This window comes from Bombina bombina, chromosome 2, assembly GCF_027579735.1.
Source record: "Bombina bombina isolate aBomBom1 chromosome 2, aBomBom1.pri, whole genome shotgun sequence".
Taxonomy (NCBI): domain Eukaryota; kingdom Metazoa; phylum Chordata; class Amphibia; order Anura; family Bombinatoridae; genus Bombina; species Bombina bombina.
Window position 1 is genome coordinate 564593847 of NC_069500.1, and position 22127 is coordinate 564615973.

A 22127-nucleotide genomic window follows, 5' to 3' on the forward strand; every position below is an offset into this window, starting at 1 on the left:
AGTCAATTTCTCCTCCTTGGAGTTTGAATTTGGTTCTGGGAGCTCTTCAAGCTCCTCCGTTTGAACCTATGCATTCAATGGACATTAAATTACTTTCTTGGAAAGTTTTGTTCCTTTTGGCCATCTCTTCTGCTAGAAGAGTTTCTGAATTATCTGCTCTTTCGTGTGAGTCTCCTTTTCTGATTTTCATCAGGATAAGGCGGTGTTGCGAACTTCTTTGAATTTTTACCTAAAGTTGTGAATTCCAACAACATTAGTAGAGAAATTGTGGTTCCTTCATTATGTCCTAATCCTAAGAATTCTAAGGAGAAATCATTGCATTCTTTGGATGTTGTTAGAGCTTTGAAATATTATGTTGAAGCTACGAAATCTTTCCGTAAGACTTCTAGTCTATTTGTTATCTTTTCCGGTTCTAGGAAAGGCCAGAAAGCTTCTGCCATTTCTTTGGCATCTTGGTTGAAATCTTTAATTCATCTTGCCTATGTTGAGTCGGGTAAAACTCCGCCTCAAAGAATTACAGCTCATTCTACTAGGTCAGTATCTACTTCCTGGGCGTTTAGGAATGAAGCTTCGGTTCACCAGATCTGCAAAGCAGCAACTTGGTCTTCTTTGCATACTTTTACTAAATTCTACCATTTTGATGTATTTTCTTCTTCTGAAGCAGTTTTTGGTAGAAAAGTTCTTCAGGCAGCGGTTTCAGTCTGAATCTTCTGCTTATGTTTTTTGTTAAACTTTATTTTGGGTGTGGATTATTTTCAGCAGGAATTGGCTGTCTTTATTTTATCCCTCCCTCTCTAGTGACTCTTGTGTGGAAAGATCCACATCTTGGGTAGTCATTATCCCATACGTCACTAGCTCATGGACTCTTGTTAATTACATGAAAGAAAACATAATTTATGTAAGAACTTACCTGATAAATTCATTTCTTTCATATTAACAAGAGTCCATGAGGCCCACCCTTTTTTGTGGTGGTTATGATTTTTTTGTATAAAGCACAATTATTCCAATTCCTTATTTTATATGCTTCGCACTTTTTCTTATCACCCCACTTCTTGGCTATTCGTTAAACTGATTTGTGGGTGTGGTGAGGGGTGTATTTATAGGCATTTTAAGGTTTGGGAAACTTTGCCCCTCCTGGTAGGAATGTATATCCCATACGTCACTAGCTCATGGACTCTTGTTAATATGAAAGAAATGAATTTATCAGGTAAGTTCTTACATAAATTATGTTTTTCATCCGGGGGAGTGGGAACTTCATCCGGAGGTCTTTGCCCAAATACTTCGACGTTGGGGCAAACCAGAGATAGATCTCATGGCGTCTCGACAGAACGCCAAGCTTCCTCGTTACGGGTCCAGATCCAGGGATCCGGGAGCGGTTCTGATAGATGCTTTGACAGCACCTTGGACCTTCGGGATGGCTTATGTGTCTCCACCCTTCCCGATGCTTCCTCGATTGATTGCCAGAATCAAACAGGAGAGAGCATCAGTGATTCTAATAGCGCCTGCATGGCCACGCAGGACTTGGTATGCAGATCTAGTGGACATGTCATCCTGTCCACCTTGGTCACTACCTCTGAAACAGGACCTTCTGATCCAGGGTCCCTTCAAACATCAAAATCTAATTTCTCTGAAGCTGACTGCTTGGAAATTGAACGCTTGATTTTATCAAAACGTGGTTTTTCTGAGTCAGTTATTGATACCTTAATACAGGCTAGGAAGCCTGTTACCAGAAAGATTTACCATAAGATATGGCGCAAATACTTATATTGGTGCGAATCCAAGAGTTACTCATGGAGTAAGGTTAGGATTCCGAGGATATTGTCTTTTCTACAAGAAGGTTTAGAAAAGGGTTTATCCGCTAGTTCCTTAAAGGGACAGATTTCAGCTCTGTCCATTCTTTTACACAAACGTCTGTCAGAAGTTCCGGACATTCAAGCTTTTTGTCAGGCTTTAGCTAGGATCAAGCCTGTGTTTAAAACTGTTGCTCCACCATGGAGTTTGAACTTAGTTCTTAATGTTTTACAGGGGGTTCCGTTTGAACCCCTTCATTCCATTGATATCAAGTTGTTATCTTGGAAAGTTCTGTTTTTAATGGCGATTTCCTCGGCTCGAAGAGTCTCTGAGTTATCTGCCTTACATTGTGATTCTCCTTATCTGATTTTTCATTCAGACAAGGTAGTTCTGCGTACTAAACCTGGGTTCCTACCTAAGGTGGTCACTAACAGGAATATCAATCAAGAGATTGTGGTTACATCTTTGTGTCCTAATCCTTCTTCGAAAAAGGAACGTCTGCTACACAATCTAGATGTAGTCCGTGCCCTGAAATTTTATCTACAGGCAACTAAGGATTTTCGACAAACGTCTTCCCTGTTTGTCGTTTATTCTGGTCAGAGGAGAGGTCAAAAAGCTTCGGCTACCTCTCTCTCCTTTTGGCTTCGTAGCATAATACGGTTAGCCTATGAGACTGCTGGACAGCAGCCTCCTGAAAGAATTACAGCACATTCTACTAGAGCTGTGGCTTCCACTGGGGCCTTTAAGAATGAGGCTTCTGTTGAACAGATTTGCAAGGCTGCAACTTGGTCTTCTCTTCATACTTTTTCCAAATTTTACAAATTTGACACTTTTGCTTCTTCGGAGGCTGTTTTTGGGAGAAAGGTTCTTCAGGCAGTGGTTCCTTCCGTATAAAGAGCCTGCCTGTCCCTCCCGTCATCCGTGTACTTTAGCTTTGGTATTGGTATCCCATAAGTAATGGATGATCCGTGGACTGGATACACTTAACAAGAGAAAACATAATTTATGCTTACCTGATAAATTTATTTCTCTTGTAGTGTATCCAGTCCACGGGCCGCCCTGTCACTTTAAGGCAGGTAATTTTTCCATTAAACTACAGTCACCACTGTACCCTATGGTTTTCCTTTCTCTGCATGTTTTCGGTCGAATGACTGGTAATGGCAGTTAGGGGAGGAGCTATATAGCAGCTCTGCTGGGTGAATCCTCTTGCACTTCCTGTTGGGGAGGAGTTAATATCCCATAAGTAATGGATGATCCGTGGACTGGATACACTACAAGAGAAATAAATTTATCAGGTAAGCATAAATTATGTTTTTGCAGAACATTGAAGGATGTTTAATGTGGTTAAAAAAATTATACTGCATATTTTATTTTAAATGTGCCATTTATTCATTTTATGATTTTTAAATTAATTATTTTGTGTGAGCCCTATTGTATGCATCTCCTTTACATATTTAAAGGGACAGTCAACACCAAAAATGTTGTTTAAAAAGAGATAATCCCATTATTTACCATTCTCCAGTTTGGCTTAACCAACACTGTTATGTTAATATACTTTTTACCTCTGATTACCTTGTATCTAAGCTTCCGCAGACCGCCTCCTTATCTTAGTTCTTTTGACAGACTTGCATTTCAGGCAACTAAAGTGAGCACAATGTTATCTATGTGGCACACATGAAGAAACAGTACATGTAAGCTGTTCACAGTCAGATAGATAACAGGTGGACTGCAGAGTCTTAGAAATCAACCTATGAGCCTACCTAAGTTTAGCCTTTAACAAAAAATACCAAGAGAAAAAAGCAAATTGTGATGATTAAAGTAAATTGGAAAGTTGTTTAAAATGACATGCCCTATCTGATTCATGAAAGTTTAATTTGGACTTTACTGTCCCTTTAAAAACAAGGAACACTAGCTTGGAAGGCTGAATGTTCTCAAGGTAAACTCTGCCTTTAGAGAATTAGGATGGTCTTCATTGTACTGGGGATTTTGTTTTTGGGGGGTTTTATGGAATCTCACAGGCCCAGAGAGCCTAAGATCAACAGATCCATAGAGTGGTCACTAATATTAACTGTCTTTACGCAGAATCTCATGTTAATAGCAAGGAATGTTTTAGTACATTCTACATAATTAAAGGGACACTGAACCCTAATTTTTTCTTTCGTGATTCAGATAGAGCATGCAATTTTAAACAACTTTCTAATTTACTCCTATTAATTTTTCTTCGTTCTCTTGCTTTCTTTATTTGAAAAAGAAGACATCTAAGCTATTTTTTTGGTTCAGACCATGGAAACCACTTGTTTATTGGTAGGTGAATATACCCACCAATCAGCAAGAACAACACAGTGTGTTCACCAAAAATGGGCCGGCATCTAAACTTAAATTCTTGCATTTCAAATAAAGATACCAAGAGAATGAAAATAATTTGATAATAGGAGTAAATTAGAAAGTTGCTTAAAATTGCATGCTCTATCTGAATCACGATAAAAAAATTGGGTTCAGTGTCCCTTTAAGAGTAATTTCATCACACATGCACTAGGCTATTTAAAAATCACTTCACATGCAAATGTTGTTTTTCTTTAGTACCATTTCAGATTACACTCCTGTAGCATATCGGATTTGATGTCATTTTACAAAGCCATGTTCCATAACAATATTTACCAAAAATAATTTGTTGTGTTTTTAACTTAGGAGAAGTTATATTTATATTCATTAGTGTTGGTAATTTAGTGGTTGATTATGGATGTACTCAGAACATGAAATGACTGGTGATGAGATTAACTATCCTCTTTCATAAATATATTTAAGAATCTGTAGAAATAGGCAGTTGAGCAGTATAAATGTTATTTTTTTTTATTTACTATTTAACCAGTGCCCTTTTGTAATGCAGATAGCACCTTTTCAAGATGAAAAAAAGAAGCAGAAGTTATTTTTGACTCCTCAGTCAGGTGAGTTGCACATAAATATATATATGTATGTATATTGCCTTGGACTTTTCTTACCATTTTTAGAATTTCAAAGTAGATTTTAGACACCGATCCATTTCCATTCTGAATTTATGTACTTATTGATGTCTAGGCTGCCATTCTTTCAACCGTACTATAACATCCTGAATCAAAAATTTGATGATTCCACGAATTAAGTGGGATTAAAAAAAAATTTTGAAATGTCCATTAAATAAGAATATATGTGTATAATTTTGTATGTTTGTTTAAATAGCGATTTCATGTCCGTGTAGCTTCTAAGGTGATGAACAGCAACAAGCATGTGCTATGCCTTACAGATATTAATAATACTGTATATCTTGCTGTCCTAATAACTTGGGGAGGTAGGGAAAGGGATAAAAGAGGTGTTAAATGCATTTAATAGTACACATTTATAGAAACTTCTTATTAATTGCTATTTTTTTATTTTTTGAAAGTGTAGCATCCTAAATTTTGTTTATAGTATGTTTAAAAAAAAAATAAAAATCGTACTAAAATTTTTGATGTACAGGAGTTATTTACGTTGTGCTCTTTGTTACGTATTCCATTATTAAAAAAAAAAAAGCAAAAATAATTTTTAAAAAGCTCTAAAATCTCTTTTCTTAAACCGGGAGAGTCCACACCTGCATTCATTACTTTTGGGAAATATAGAACCTGGCCACCAGGAGGAGGCAAAGACACCCCAGCCAAAGGCTTAAATACCTTCCCCACTTCCCTCATCCCCCAGTCATTCTTTGACTTTCGTCACAGGAGGTTGGCAGAGAAGTGTCGGAAGATTCGGTTTAGTCTCTTATGGGGACTAGTACTCTTCAGAATGGGACTGGAGTTTTAAGTAGTCCTGTCAGCCTCTCAGTGAGAGCATGGATGAAAGTTAGAGTCCAGAGATACAGGGAGAGTTTTTCTGCAAAACCATCCTGACTCATATTAACAGCTCCATAGGCAATCAGCGTTGGCGAGTTTCGCTGCCTGCTTTCTCTTGTAAGGTGTATCCAGTCCACGGATCATCCATTACTTGTGGGATATTCTCCTTCCCAACAGGAAGTTGCAAGAGGATCACCCACAGCAGAGCTGCTATATAGCTCCTCCCCTAACTGCCATATCCAGTCATTCTCTTGCAACTCTCAACATAGCTGGACGTAGTAAGAGGTAAGTGGTGTAATATAGTTAGTTTTTTCTTCAATCAAGAGTTTATTGTTTTTAAATGGTACCGGAGTCGTACTATTTTATCTCAGGCAGCATTTAGAAGAAGAATCTGCCTGCGTTTTCTATGATCTTAGCAGAAGTAACTAAGATCCACTGCTGTTCTCACATATGTCTGAGGAGTGAGGTAACTTCAGAGGGAGAATAGCGTGCAGGGTATCCTGCAATAAGGTATGTGCAGTTTAAGTTTTTCTAGGGATGGAATTGCTAGAAAATGCTGCTGATACCGAATTAATGTAAGTTAAGCCTAAATACAGTGATTTCATAGCGACTAGTATCAGGCTTGCTATCAGAGGTATATACTCGGATTAATGTACAATATAAAACGTTTGCTGGCATGTTTAATCGTTTTTATATATGCTTTGGTAATAAAAATTATTGGGGTCTAGTTTTTTTCCACATGGCTGGCTTTATTTTTTGCCTAGAAACAGTTTCCTGAGGCTTTCCACTGTTATAGTATAAAAGTTACAGTTGGTGCAGTTAAAATTACAAACTGTGACATTCAGCTTCCCTCAGTAGTCCCCTGCATGCTATAGGACATCTCTGAAGGGCTCAAAAGGCTTCAAAAGTAGGAGCTGTGGCAGTTGTTATGACTGTTTAAAAACATATTTTTCGTTTTGTTAATCTGTTTTTTGTATTAAGGGGTTAATCATCCATTTGCAAGTGGGTGCAATGCTCTGCTAACTTGTTACATACACTGTAAAAATTTCGTTAGTTTAACTGCCTTTTTTCACTGTTATTTCAAATTTTGGCAAAATTTGTTTCTCTTAAAGGCACCGTAACGTTTTTTTCTTTCATGTAATTAGCAAGAGTCCATGAGCTAGTGACGTATGGGATATACATTCCTACCAGGAGGGGCAAAGTTTCCCAAACCTTAAAATGCCTATAAATACACCCCTCACCACACCCACAATTCAGTTTTTACAAACTTTGCCTCCGAGGGAGGTGGTGAAGTAAGTTTGTGCTAGATTCTACGTTGATATGCGCTCCGCAGCAAGTTGGAGCCCGGTTTTCCTCTCAGCGTGCAGTGAATGTCAGAGGGATGTGAGAAGAGTATTGCCTATTTGAATGCAGTGATCTCCTTCTACGGGGTCTATTTCATAGGTTCTCTGTTATCGGTCGTAGAGATTCATCTCTTACCTCCCTTTTCAGATCGACGATATACTCTTATATATACCATTACCTCTACTGATTCTCGTTTCAGTACTGGTTTGGCTATCTGCTATATGTAGATGAGTGTCCTGGGGTAAGTAAGTCTTATTTTCTGTGACACTCCAAGCTATGGTTGGGCACTTTGTTTATAAAGTTCTAAATATATGTATTCAAACATTTATTTGCCTTGACTCAGAATGTTCAACTTTCCTTATTTTCAGACAGTCAGTTTCATATTTGGGATAATGCATTTGAATTAATCATTTTTTTCTTACCTTCAAAAATTTGACTCTTTTTTTCCCTGTGGGCTGTTAGGCTCGCGGGGGCTGAAAATGCTTCATTTTATTGCGTCATTCTTGGCGCGGACTTTTTTGGCGCAAAAATTCTATTTCCGTTTCCGGCGTCATACGTGTCGCCGGAAGTTACGTCATTTTTTGACGTTATTTTGCGCCAAAAAATGTCGGCGTTCCGGATGTGGCGTCATTTTGGCGCCGAAAGCATTTAGGCGCCAAATAATATGGGCGTCGCTTTAGTCTCCTCATTATTTAAGTCTCATTTTTTATTGCTTCTGGTTGCTAGAAGCTTGTTCTTTGGCATTTTTTCCCATTCCTGAAACTGTCATTTAAGGAATTTGATCAATTTTGCTTTATATATATATGTTGTTTTTTCTCTTACATATTGCAAGATGTCTCACGTTGCATCTGAGTCAGAAGATACTACAGGAAAATCGCTGTCAAGTGCTGGATCTACCAAGCTAAGTGTATCTGCTATAAATTTTTGGTACCTGTTTTTCCAGCTGTTGTTTGTATTGCATGTCATGACAAACTTATTAATGCAGATAAAATTTCCTTTAGTACTGTTATATTACCTGTTGCTGTTCCGTCAACCTTTAATTTTCAGAGTGTTCCTGATAAACATAAGAGATTTTATTTTTTAAATCCATTTAGAAGGCTATGTCTGTTATTTCTCCTTCTAGTTTACATAAGTCTTTTAAAACTTCTCTTTTTTTCAGATGAATTTTTAAATGAACATCATCGTTCTGATACTGATAATGGTTCTTCTGGTTCAGAAGTTTCTGTCTCAGAGGTTGATGCTGTTAAATCTTTTTATTTGTTCAAGATGGAATTTATTTGTTCTTTATTTAAAGACGTATTAATTGCTTTTGATATAGAGGATTCTGGTCCTCTTGATACTAAATCTAAACGTTTAGACAAGGTCTTTAAATCTCCTGTAGTTATTCCAGAAGTTTATCCTGTTCCTGGTGCTATTTCTGAAGTAATTTCCAGGGAATGGAATAATTTGGGTAATTCATTTACTCCTTCTAAAACGTTTAAGCAATTATATTCTGTGCCATCTGACAGATTAGAGTTTTTTGGGGACAAAATCCCTAAGGTTTGGGGCTGTCTCTATTCCTGCTAAAATGTACTACTATTCTTACGGCAGATAGTACTAAATTTAAGGATCCTTTAGAAAAGAGAATTGAATCCTTTCTAAGAAAAGTTTACTTATTTTTAGGTAATCTTCTTAGACCTGCTATACCGGATGTTGCTGCAGCTTCATCTTTTTGGTTAGAAGTTTTAGCGCAACAAGTATCAGATCATAATTTTATAGCATTATTTTTATTCTATAACATGCTTATTGGTGATACCATCTTTGATATCTTTTGAGTTGATGTCAGGTATATGTCTCTAGCTATTTTAGCTAGAAAAGCTTTATGGATTTAACTTGGAATGCTGATATGTCTTCTAAAGTTAACTTTGTTTTTCCCTTTCTTTCCAGGGTAATAATCATTTTTTCATTCTTTTTCTCATAATAAGGAGCAAAAGTCTGATTCTTCATCCTCAGGAGTGGTTTCAGTTTGGAAACTATTTCCAGTTTGGAATATATTCAAGCCTCATAAGAAACCTATAGTCAGCTCCTAAGTACCCATGAAGGTGCGGCCCTTTTTTCCAGTTCAGCTGGTATGGGGCAGATTATGTTTTATTCAATGGAGTTTGGATCAATTCCATTCTCAAACTCTGGTTTCAGAACATTGTTTCAGAAAGGTACAGAATTGGCTTCAGTTAAGGCCTCCTGCTAAGAGATTTTTTTCTTCCCGTGTCCCAGTTAACACAGCAAGGCTCAGCATTTCTGAAATGTGTTTCAGATCTAGAGTTGGCTGGAGTAATTATGCCAGTTCCAGTTCTGGAACAGGGGCTAGGGTTTTTATTTTATCTCTTCTTTGTACCAAAGAAGGTCAATTCCTTCAGACCAGTTCCGGATCTATCAATATTGAATCGTTATGTATACCAACATTCAAGATGGTTACTGTTGGACTATTCTGCCTTTTGTTTAGCAAGGGCATTTTATGTCTACTATAATTTTGCAGGATGTGTATCTGCATATTCCGATTCATTCAGATCACTTTTAGTGTTTGAGATTCTCTTTTTAGACAAGCATTACCAGTTTTGTGGCTCTACTGTTTGGCCTAGCCTCAGTTCCAAGAATTTTTTTCAAAGATTCTCGGTGCCCATCTTTCTGTATTCAGAGAACAGGGTTTCTTTCATGTAATTAACAAGAGTCCATGAGCTAGTGACGTATGGGATATACATTCCTACCAGGAGGGGCAAAGTTTCCCAAACCTTAAAATGCCTATAAATACACCCCTCACCACACCCACAAATCAGTTTTACAAACTTTGCCTCCAAGGGAGGTGGTGAAGTAAGTTTGTGCTAGATTCTACGTTGATATGCGCTCCGCAGCAAGTTGGAGCCCGGTTTTCCTCTCAGCGTGCAGTGAATGTCAGAGGGATTGTGAGGAGAGTATTGCCTATTGAATGCAGTGATCTCCTTCTACGGGGTCTATTTCATAAGGTTCTCTGTTATCGGTCGTAGAGATTCATCTCTTACCTCCCTTTTCAGATCGACGATATACTCTTATATTTACCATTTCCTCTACTGATTCTCGTTTCAGTACTGGTTTGGCTTTCTACAAACATGTAGATGAGTGTCCTGGGGTAAGTAAGTCTTATTTTCTGTGACACTCTAAGCTATGGTTGGGGCACTTTATTTATAAAGTTCTAAATATATGTATTCAAACATTTATTTGCCTTGACTCAGAATGTTCAACTTTCCTTATTTCCAGACAGTCAGTTTCATATTTGGGATTATGCTTTAATTATCATATTTTTCTTACCTCAAAAATTTGACTTTTTCCCTGTGGGCTGTTAGGCTCGCGGGGGCTGAAAATGCTTCCTCTTTGCATACTTTTACTAAATTCTACCATTTTGATGTATTTTCTTCTTCTGAAGCAGTTTTTGGTAGAAAAGTTCTTCAGGCAGCGGTTTTCAGTTTGAATCTTCTGCTTATGTTTTTTGTTAAACTTTATTTTGGGTGTGGATTATTTTCAGCAGGAATTGGCTGTCTTTATTTTATCCCTCCCTCTCTAGTGACTCTTGTGTGGAAAGATCCACATCTTGGGTAGTCATTATCCCATACGTCACTAGCTCATGGACTCTTGTTAATTACATGAAAGAAAACATAATTTATGTAAGAACTTACCTGATAAATTCATTTCTTTCATATTAACAAGAGTCCATGAGGCCCACCCTTTTTTGTGGTGGTTATGATTTTTTTGTATAAAGCACAATTATTCCAATTCGTTATTTTATATGCTTCGCACTTTTTTTCTTATCACCCCACTTCTTGGCTATTCGTTAAACTGATTTGTGGGTGTGGTGAGGGGTGTATTTATAGGCATTTTAAGGTTTGGGAAACTTTGCCCCTCCTGGTAGGAATGTATATCCCATACGTCACTAGCTCATGGACTCTTGTTAATATGAAAGAAATGAATTTATCAGGTAAGTTCTTACATAAATTATGTTTTTTGTATTTCCTTATTTGGACGATTATCTTGGTATTTGCTCAGTCTTCTCATTCAAAGAATCTCATGCGATTCGACTTGTGTTGTTTCTTCAAGATCATGGTGGAGGATCAATTTATCAAAAAGTTCATTGATTCCTCAGTCAAGGGTAATCTTTCTGGGTTTCCAGATAGATTCAGTGTCCATGACTCTGTCTTTAACAGACAAGAGACGTCTAAATTGTTTTTAGTTTGTCGAAACCTTCAGTCACAATCATTCCCTTCGGTAACCTTATGCATGGAATTTCTAGGTCTTATGACTGCTGCATTGGACACAATCCCCTTTGCTTGTTTTTCACATGCGACCTCTTCAGCTCTGTATGCTGAATCAATGGTGCAAGGATTACACAAAGATATTTCAATTTATATCTTTAGAACCGATTGTTCGACACTCTCTAACGTGGTGGACAGATCACCATCGTTTAATTCAGGGGGCTTCTTTTGTGCTTTCGACCTGGACTGTATTTTCAACAGATACAAGTCTCACAGGTTGGGGAGCTGTGTGGGGATCTCTGTCGGCACAAGGAGTTTGGGAATCTCAGGAGGTGAGATTACCGATAAATATTTTGGAACTCCGTGCAATTTTCAGAGCTCTTCAGTTTTGGCCTCTTCTGTAGAGAGAATCGTTAATTTGTTTTCAGACAGACAATGTCACAACTGTGGCATACATCATCGAGGAGCGACTCACAGTCCTCTGGCTATGAAAGAAGTATCTCAATTTTTTTGGTTTGGGCGGATTCCAGCTCCTGTCTAATCTCTGCGGTTCTTTCCCAGGTGTAGACAATTGGGAAGCGGTTTATCTAAATCGCCAAACGTTGCATCCGGGCGAATGGTTTCTTCACCCAGAGGTATTTCTTCAGGTTGTTCAAATGTGGGAATTTCCAGAAATAGATCTGATGGCGTCCCATCTAATCAAGAAACTTCCCAGATATCTGTCCAGATCCCGGGATGCTTAGGCGGAGGCAGTGGATGCATTATCACTTCCTTGGAAGTATCATCCTGTATATATCTTTGCGCCTCTAGTTCTTCTTCCAAGAGTAATCTCCAAGATTCTGAAGGAATGCTCGTTTGTTCTGCTGGTAGCTCCGGCATGGCCTTATAGGTTTGGTATGCGGATCTTGTCCGGATGGCCTCTTGACAGCCGTGGACTCTTCCGTTAAGACCAGACTTTCTGTCGCAAGGTCCTTTTTTTCCATCAGGATCTCAAATCCTTAAATTTTAAGGTATGGAGATTGAACGCTTGATTCTTGGTCAAAGAGGTTTCTCTGACTCTGTGATTAATACTATGTTACAGGCTCGTAAATCTGTATCTAGAGAGATATGTTATAGAGTCTGGAAGACTTATATTTTTTGGTGTCTTTCTCATCTTTTTTCTTGGCATTCTTTTAGAATTCCGAGAATTTTACAGTTTCTTCAGGATGGTTTAGATAAGGGTTTGTCTGCAAGTTCCTTGAAAGGACAAATCTCTGCTCTTTCTGTTCTTTTTACAGAAAGATTGCTATTCTTCCTGATATTTATTGTTTTATACAAGCTTTGGTTCGTATAAAACCTGTCATTCAGTCAATTTCTCCTCCTTGGAGTTTGAATTTGGTTCTGGGAGCTCTTCAAGCTCCTCCCTTTGAACCTATGCATTCATTGGTCATTAAATTAATTTCTTGGAGAGTTTTGTTCCTTTTGGCCATCTCTTCTGCCAGAAGAGTTTCTGATTTATCTGCTCTTTCTTGTGAGTCTCCTTTTCTGATTTCTCATCAGGATGAGGTGGTGTTGCGAACTTCTTTTGAATTTTTACCTAAAGTTGTGAATTCCAACAACATTAGTAGAGAAATTGTGGTTCCTTCATTATGTCCTAATCCTAAGAATTCTAAGGAGAAATCATTGCATTCTTTGGATGTTGTTAGAGCTTTGAAATATTATGTTCAAGCTACTAAGTCTTTCCGAAAGACTTCTAGTCTATTTGTTATCTTTTCCGGTTCTAGAAAGGCCAGAAAGCTTCTGCCATTTATTTGGCATCTTGGTTGAAATCTTTAATTCATCTTGCCTATGTTGAGTCGGGTAAAACTCCGCCTCAGAGGATTACAGCTCATTCTACCAGGTCAGTCTCTACTTCCTGGGCGTTTAGGAATGAAGCTTCGGTTGATCACATTTGCATAGTTGCAACTTGGTCCTCTTTGCATATTTTTACTAAATTCTACCATTTTGATGTATTTTCTTCTTCTGAAGCAGTTTTTGGTAGAAAAGTATTTCAGGCAGCAGTTTCAGTCTGCATCTTCTGCTTATGTTTTTTATTAAACTTTATTTTGGGTGTGGATTATTTTCAGCAGGAATTGGCTGTCTTTATTTTATCCCTCCCTCTCTAGTGACTCTTGTGTGGAAAGATCCACATCTTGGGTAGTCATTATCCCATACGTCACTAGCTCATGGACTCTTGCTAATTACATGAAAGAAAACATAATTTATGTAAGAACTTACCTGATAAATTCATTTCTTTCATATTAGCAAGAGTCCATGAGGCCCACCCTTTTTTGTGGTGGTTATGATTTTTTTGTATAAAGCACAATTATTCCAATTCCTTATTTCTTTCATGTAATTAACAAGAGTCCATGAGCTAGTGACGTATGGGATATACATTCCTACCAGGAGGGGCAAAGTTTCCCAAACCTTAAAATGCCTATAAATACACCCCTCACCACACCCACAAATCAGTTTTACAAACTTTGCCTCCAAGGGAGGTGGTGAAGTAAGTTTGTGCTAGATTCTACGTTGATATGCGCTCCGCAGCAAGTTGGAGCCCGGTTTTCCTCTCAGCGTGCAGTGAATGTCAGAGGGATGTGAAGAGAGTATTGCCTATTGAATGCAGTGATCTCCTTCTACGGGATCTATTTCATAAGGTTCTCTGTTATCGGTCGTAGAGATTCATCTCTTACCTCCCTTTTCAGATCGACGATATACTCTTATATTTACCATTTCCTCTACTGATTCTCGTTTCAGTACTGGTTTGGCTTTCTACAAACATGTAGATGAGTGTCCTGGGGTAAGTAAGTCTTATTTTCTGTGACACTCTAAGCTATGGTTGGGCACTTTATTTATAAAGTTCTAAATATGTGTATTCAAACATTTATTTGCCTTGACTCAGAATGTTCAACTTTCCTTATTTCCAGACAGTCAGTTTCATATTTGGGATTATGCTTTAAATTATCATATTTTTTCTTACCTCAAAAAATTTGACTTTTTTCCCTGTGGGCTGTTAGGCTCGCGGGGGCTGAAAATGCTTCATTTTATTGCGTCATTCTTGGCGCGGACTTTTTTGGCGCAAAAATTCTTTTCCGTTTCCGGCGTCATACGTGTCGCCGGAAGTTGCGTCATTTTTGACGTTATTTTGCGCCAAAAATGTCGGCGTTCCGGATGTGGCGTCATTTTTGGCGCCAAAAGCATTTAGGCGCCAAATAATGTGGGCGTCTTATTTGGCGCCAAAAAATATGGGCGTCGCTTTTGTCTCCACATTATTTCAGTCTCATTTTTCATTTGCTTCTGGTTGCTAGAAGCTTGATGTTTGGCATTTTTTTTCCCATTCCTGAAACTGTCTTATAAGGAATTTGATCTATTTTGCTTTATATGTTGTTTTTTCTCTTACATATTGCAAGATGTCTCACGTTGCGTCTGAGCCAGAAGATACTACAGGAAAACCACTGCCTGCTGGATCTACCAAAGCTAAGTGTATCTGCTGTAAACTTTTGGTAGCTATTCCTCCAGCTGTTGTTTGTAATAATTGTCATGACAAACTTGTTAAAGCAGATAATATTTCCTTTAGTGATGTACCATTGCCTGTTGCAGTTCCCTCAACATCTAAGGTGCAGAATGTTCCTGATAACATAAGAGATTTTGTTTCTGAATCCATAAAGAAGGCTTTGTCTGTTATTTCTCCTTCTAGTAAACGTAAAAAGTCTTTTAAATCTTCTCTCTCTACAGATGAATTTTTAAATGAACACCATCATTCTGATTCTTTGGACTCTTCTGGTTCAGAGGATTCTATCTCAGAGATTGATGCTGATAAATCTTCATATTTATTTAAGATGGAATTTATTCGCTCTTTACTTAAAGAAGTACTAATTGCTTTAGAAATAGAGGATTCTAGTCCTCTTGATACTAATTCTATACGTTTGGATAAGGTTTTTAAAGCTCCTGCGGTTATTCCAGAAGTCTTTCCTGTTCCTAATGCTATTTCTGCAGTAATTTCTAAGGAATGGGATAAATTGGGTAATTCATTTACTCCTTCTAAACGTTTTAGGCAATTATATCCTGTTCCGCCTGACAGGTTAGAATTTTGGGACAAAATCCCTAAAGTTGATGGGGCTATTTCTACCCTTGCTAAACGTACTACCATTCCTACGTCAGATGGTACCTCGTTTAAGGATCCTTTAGATAGAAAGATTGAATCTTTTCTAAGAAAAGCTTATCTATGTTCAGGTAATCTTCTTAGACCTGCTATATCATTGGCTGATGTTGCTGCAGCTTCAACTTTTTGGTTGGAAACTCTAGCGCAACAAGTAACAAATCGTGATTCTCATGATATTATTATTCTTCTCCAGCATGCTAATAATTTCATCTGTGATGCCATTTTTGATATTATTAGAGTTGATGTTAGGTTTATGTCTCTGGCTATCTTAGCCAGAAGAGCTTTATGGCTTAAGACCTGGAATGCTGATATGGCTTCTAAATCAACTCTACTTTCCATTTCTTTCCAGGGAAACAAATTATTTGGTTCTCAGTTGGATTCTATTATTTCAACTGTTACTGGTGGGAAAGGAACTTTTTTACCACAGGATAAAAAGTCTAAAGGTAAAAACAGGGCTAACAATCGTTTTCGTTTCTTTCGTTTCAACAAAGAACAAAAGCCTGATCCTTCGTCCTCAGGAGCAGTTTCAGTTTGGAAACCATCTCCAGTCTGGAATAAGTCCAAGCCTGCTAGAAAGGCAAAGCCTGCTTCTAAGTTCACATGAAGGTACGGCCCTCATTCCAGTTCAGCTGGTAGGGGGCAGGTTACGTTTTTTCAAAGAAATTTGGATCAATTCTGTTCACAATCTTTGGATTCAGAACATTGTTTCAGAAGGGTACAGAATTGGTTTCAAGATGAGACCTCCTGCAAAGAGATTTTTTCTTTCCCATGTCCCAGTAAATCCAGTGAAAGCTCAAGCATTTCTGAATTGTGTTTCAGATCTAGAGTTGGCTGGAGTAATTATGCCAGTTCCAGTTCCGGAACAGGGGATGGGGTTTTATTCAAATCTCTTCATTGTACCAAAGAAGGAGAATTCCTTCAGACCAGTTCTGGATCTAAAATTATTGAATCGTTATGTAAGGATACCAACGTTCAAGATGGTAACTGTAAGGACTATATTGCCTTTTGTTCAGCAAGGGAATTATATGTCCACAATAGATTTACAGGATGCATATCTGCATATTCCGATTCATCCAGATCATTATCAGTTCCTGAGATTCTCTTTTCTAGACAAGCATTACCAATTTGTGGCTCTACCGTTTGGCCTTGCTACAGCTCCAAGAATTTTCACAAAGATTCTCGGTGCCCTTCTGTCTGTAATCAGAGAACAGGGTATTGTGGTATTTCCTTATTTGGACGATATCTTGGTACTTGCTCAGTCTTTACATTTAGCAGAGTCTCATACGAATCGACTTGTGTTGTTTCTTCAAGATCATGGTTGGAGGATCAATTTACCAAAAAGTTCTTTGATTCCTCAAACAAGGGTAACCTTTCTGGGTTTCCAGATAGATTCAGTGTCCATGACTCTGTCTTTAACAGACAAGAGACGTCTAAAATTGATTACAGCCTGTCGAAACCTTCAGTCTCAATCATTCCCTTCGGTAGCCTTATGCATGGAAATTCTAGGTTTTATGACTGCTGCATCGGACGCGATCCCCTTTGCTCGTTTTCACATGCGACCTCTTCAGCTCTGTATGCTGAACCAATGGTGCAGGGATTACACGAAGATATATCAATTAATATCTTTAAAACCGATTGTTCGGCACTCTCTAACGTGGTGGACAGATCACCTTCGTTTAATTCAGGGGGCTTCTTTTGTTCTTCCGACCTGGACTGTAATTTCAACAGATGCAAGTCTTACAGGTTGGGGAGCTGTGTGGGGATCTCTGACGGCACAAGGAGTTTGGGAATCTCAGGAGGTGAGATTACCGATCAATATCTTGGAACTCCGTGCAGTTTTCAGAGCTCTTCAGTTTTGGCCTCTTCTGAAGAGAGAATCGTTCATTTGTTTTCAGACAGACAATGTCACAACTGTGGCATACATCAATCATCAAGGAGGGACTCACAGTCCTCTGGCTATGAAAGAAGTATCTCGAATTTTGGTTTGGGCAGAATCCAGCTCCTGTCTAATCTCTGCGGTTCATATCCCAGGTGTAGACAATTGGGAAGCGGATTATCTCAGTCGCCAAACGTTGCATCCGGGCGAATGGTCTCTTCACCCAGAGGTATTTCTTCAGATTGTTCAAATGTGGGGGCTCCCAGAGATAGATCTGATGGCCTCTCATCTAAACAAGAAACTTCCCAGGTATCTGTCCAGATCCCGGGATCCTCAGGCGGAGGCAGTGGATGCATTATCACTTCCTTGGAAGTATCATCCTGCCTATATCTTTCCGCCTCTAGTTCTTCTTCCAAGAGTAATCTCCAAGATTCTGAGGGAATGCTCGTTTGTTCTGCTAATAGCTCCGGCATGGCCTCACAGGTTTTGGTATGCGGATCTTGTCCGGATGGCATCTTGCCAACCATGGACTCTTCCGTTAAGACCAGACCTTCTGTCACAAGGTCCTTTTTTCCATCCGGATCTGAAATCCTTAAATTTAAAGGTATGGAGATTGAACGCTTGATTCTTGGTCATAGAGGTTTCTCTGACTCTGTGATTAATACTATGTTACAGGCTCGTAAATCTGTATCTCGAGAGATATATTATAGAGTCTGGAAGACTTATATTTCTTGGTGTCTTTCTCATCATTTTTCTTGGCATTCTTTTAGAATACCGAGAATTTTACAGTTTCTTCAGGATGGTTTAGATAAGGGTTTGTCCGCAAGTTCTTTGAAAGGACAAATCTCCGCTCTTTCTGTTCTTTTTCACAGAAAGATTGCTATTCTTCCTGATATTCATTGTTTTGTACAAGCTTTGGTTCGTATAAAACCTGTCATTAAGTCAATTTCTCCTCCTTGGAGTTTGAATTTGGTTCTGGGAGCTCTTCAAGCTCCTCCGTTTGAACCTATGCATTCATTGGACATTAAATTACTTTCTTGGAAAGTTTTGTTCCTTTTGGCCATCTCTTCTGCTAGAAGAGTTTCTGAATTATCTGCTCTTTCGTGTGAGTCTCCTTTTCTGATTTTTCATCAGGATAAGGCGGTGTTGCGAACTTCTTTTAAATTTTTACCTAAAGTTGTGAATTCCAACAACATTAGTAGAGAAATTGTGGTTCCTTCATTATGTCCTAATCCTAAGAATTCTAAGGAGAAATCATTGCATTCTTTGGATGTTGTTAGAGCTTTGAAATATTATGTTGAAGCTACGAAATCTTTCCGTAAGACTTCTAGTCTATTTGTTATCTTTTCCGGTTCTAGGAAAGGCCAGAAAGCTTCTGCCATTTCTTTGGCATCTTGGTTGAAATCTTTAATTCATCTTGCCTATGTTGAGTCGGGTAAAATTCCGCCTCAGAGAATTACAGCTCATTCTACTAGGTCAGTATCTACTTCCTGGGCATTTAGGAATGAAGCTTCGGTTGACCAGATCTGCAAAGCAGCAACTTGGTCCTCTTTGCATACTTTTACTAAATTCTACCATTTTGATGTGTTTTCTTCTTCTGAAGCAGTTTTTGGTAGAAAAGTTCTTCAGGCAGCGGTTTCAGTTTGAATCTTCTGCTTATGTTTTTTGTTAAACTTTATTTTGGGTGTGGATTATTTTCAGCAGGAATTGGCTGTCTTTATTTTATCCCTCCCTCTCTAGTGACTCTTGTGTGGAAAGATCCACATCTTGGGTAGTCATTATCCCATACGTCACTAGCTCATGGACTCTTGTTAATTACATGAAAGAAAACATAATTTATGTAAGAACTTACCTGATAAATTCATTTCTTTCATATTAACAAGAGTCCATGAGGCCCACCCTTTTTTGTGGTGGTTATGATTTTTTTGTGTAAAGCACAATTATTCCAATTCCTTATTTTATATGCTTCGCACTTTTTTTCTTATCACCCCACTTCTTGGCTATTCGTTAAACTGATTTGTGGGTGTGGTGAGGGGTGTATTTATAGGCATTTTAAGGTTTGGGAAACTTTGCCCCTCCTGGTAGGAATGTATATCCCATACGTCACTAGCTCATGGACTCTTGTTAATATGAAAGAAATGAATTTATCAGGTAAGTTCTTACATAAATTATGTTTTTATATGCTTTCGCGCTTTTTTATCACCCCACTTCTTGGCTATTCGTTAAACTGAATTGTGGGTGTGGTGAGGGGTGTATTTATAGGCATTTTAAGGTTTGGGAAACTTTGCCCCTCCTGGTAGGAATGTATATCCCATACGTCACTAGCTCATGGACTCTTGCTAATATGAAAGAAATGAATTTATCAGGTAAGTTCTTACATAAATTATGTTTTATATTGCTTAACTTGATTTAAAGTGTTTTCCAAGCTTGCTAGTCTCATTGCTAGTCTGTATAAACATGTCTGACATAGAGGAAACTCCTTGTTCATTATGTTTAAAAGCCATGGTGGAACCCCATAGGAGAATGTGTACTAAATGTATTGATTTCACTTTAAACAATAAAGATCAGCTGTTATCTTTAAAAGAATTATCACCAGAGGATTCTGACGAGGGGGAAGTTATGCCGACTAACTCTCCCCATGTGTCGGACCCTTTGACTCCCGCTCAAGGGACTCACTCTAAAATGGCGCCAAGTACATCAAAGACGCCCATAGCGATTACTTTGCAGGACATGGCGGCAATCATGGATAATACCCTGTCAGCGGTATTAGCCAGACTGCCTGAATTCAGAGGAAAGCGTGATAGCTCTGGGGTTAGATGTAATACAGAGCGCGCAGATGCTTTAAGACCCATTTCTGATACAATATGCAGAAGCTGAGGAAGGAGAGCTTCAGTCTGTGGGTGACATTTCTGATTCGGGGAAACCTGATTCAGATATTTCTACTTTTAAATTTAAGCTTGAGAACCTCCGTGTATTGCTTGGGGAGGTATTAGCTGCTCTGAATGACTGTGACACAATTGCAGTGCCAGATAAATTGTGTAGACTGGATAAATACTATGCAGTGCCGGTGTGTACTGATGTTTTTTCCAATTCCTAAAAGGTTTACAGAAATTATTAATAAGGAGTGGGATAGACCCGGTGTGCCGTTTTCCCCCCCTCCTATTTTTAGAAAAATGTTTCCAATAGACGCCACCACACGGAAATTATGGCAGACGGTTCCAAACGTGGAGGGAGCAGTTTCTACTTTAGCAAAGCGTACCACTATCCCTGTCGAGGACAGTTGTGCTTTTTCAGATCCAATGGATAAAAAATTAGAAGGTTACCTTAAGAAAATGTTTATTCAACAAGGTTTTATCCTGCAGCCCCTTGCATGCATTGCGCCTGTCACTGCTGCTGCGGCGTTCTGGTTTGAGTCTCTGGAAGAGGCCTTTCAGACAGCTACTCCATTGACTGAAATACTTGACAAGCTTAGAACACTTAAGCTAGCTAATTCTTTTGTTTCTGATGCCATTGTTCATTTGACTAAACTAACGGCTAAGAATTCTGGATTCGCCATCCAGGCGCGTAGGGCGCTATGGCTTAAATCTTGGTCAGCTGACGTGACTTCAAAGTCTAAATTACTTAACATTCCCTTCAAGGGGCAGACCCTATTTGGGCCTGGTTTGAAGGAAATTATTGCTGACATTACTGGAGGTAAGGGTCATACCCTTCCTCAGGACAGGGCCAGATCAAGGGCCAAACAGTCTAATTTTTGTGCCTTTCGAAATTTCAAGGCAGGTGCAGCATCAACTTCCTCTGCTACAAAACAAGTGGGAACTTTTGCTCAATCCAAGCCGGGCTGGAAACCTAACCAGTCCTGGAACAAAGGCAAGCAGGCCAGAAAGCCTGCTGCTGCCTCTAAGACAGCATGAAGGAACGGCCCCCTATCCGGTAACGGATCTAGTAGGGGGCAGACTTTCTCTCTTCGCCCAGGCGTGGGCAAGAGATGTTCATTGGAGATCATATCTCAGGGATATCTTCTGGACTTCAAAGCTTCCCCTCCTCAAGGGAGATTTCACCTTTCAAGATTATCTGTAAACCAGATAAAGAAAAAGGCATTCTTACGCTGTGTGCAAGACCTCCTAGTTATGGGAGTGATCTGTCCAGTTCCACAGACGGAACAGTGACAGGGCTTTTATTTAAATCTGTTTGTGGTTCCCAAAAAAGAGGGAACCTTCAGACCCATTTTGGATCTAAAGATCTTAAACAAATTCCTCAGAGTTCCATCGTTCAAAATGGAAACTATTCGGACCATCCTACCTATGATCCAGGAGGGTCAGTACATGACCACAGTGGATTTGAAGGATGCTTACCTTCAAATACCGATTCACAAAGATCATCATCTGTTCCTAAGGTTTGCCTTTCTGGACAGGCATTACCAATTTGTGGCTCTTCCCTTCGGGTTAGCTACAGCTCCAAGAATCTTTACAAAGGTTCTGGGATCGCTTCTGGCGGTCCTAAGACCGCGAGGTATATCAGTGGCCCCTTATCTGGACGACATCCTGATACAGGCGTCAAGCTTTCAGATTGCCAAGTCACATACGGACATAGTTCTGGCATTTCTCAAGTCACATGGGTGGAAGGTGAAGGAGGAAAAGAGTTCTCTATCCCCACTCACAAGAGTCTCCTACCTAGGGACTCTGATAGATTCTGTAGAAATGAAGATTTACCTGACAGAATCCAGGTTATCAAAGCTTCTAAAATCTTGACGTGTTCTTCATTCTATTCCGCGCCCTTCGGTGGCTCAGTGTATGGAAGTAATCGGCTTGATGGTAGCGGCGATGGACATAGTGCCA

At 39.0% G+C, this 22127-nt stretch overlaps 1 protein-coding gene across 1 annotated transcript in view; it reads left to right on the top strand.

Annotated features, from left to right (window-relative positions):
• Window positions 1-22127, top strand: part of TUT7 (terminal uridylyl transferase 7) — a gene marked incomplete in the record, with an annotated part of 489065 nt that overhangs the window by 405051 nt on the left and 61887 nt on the right. The window contains 1 exon segment of the mRNA XM_053702430.1: window positions 4679-4736. Within this exon segment, the coding sequence (XP_053558405.1) occupies window positions 4679-4736 (58 nt within the window).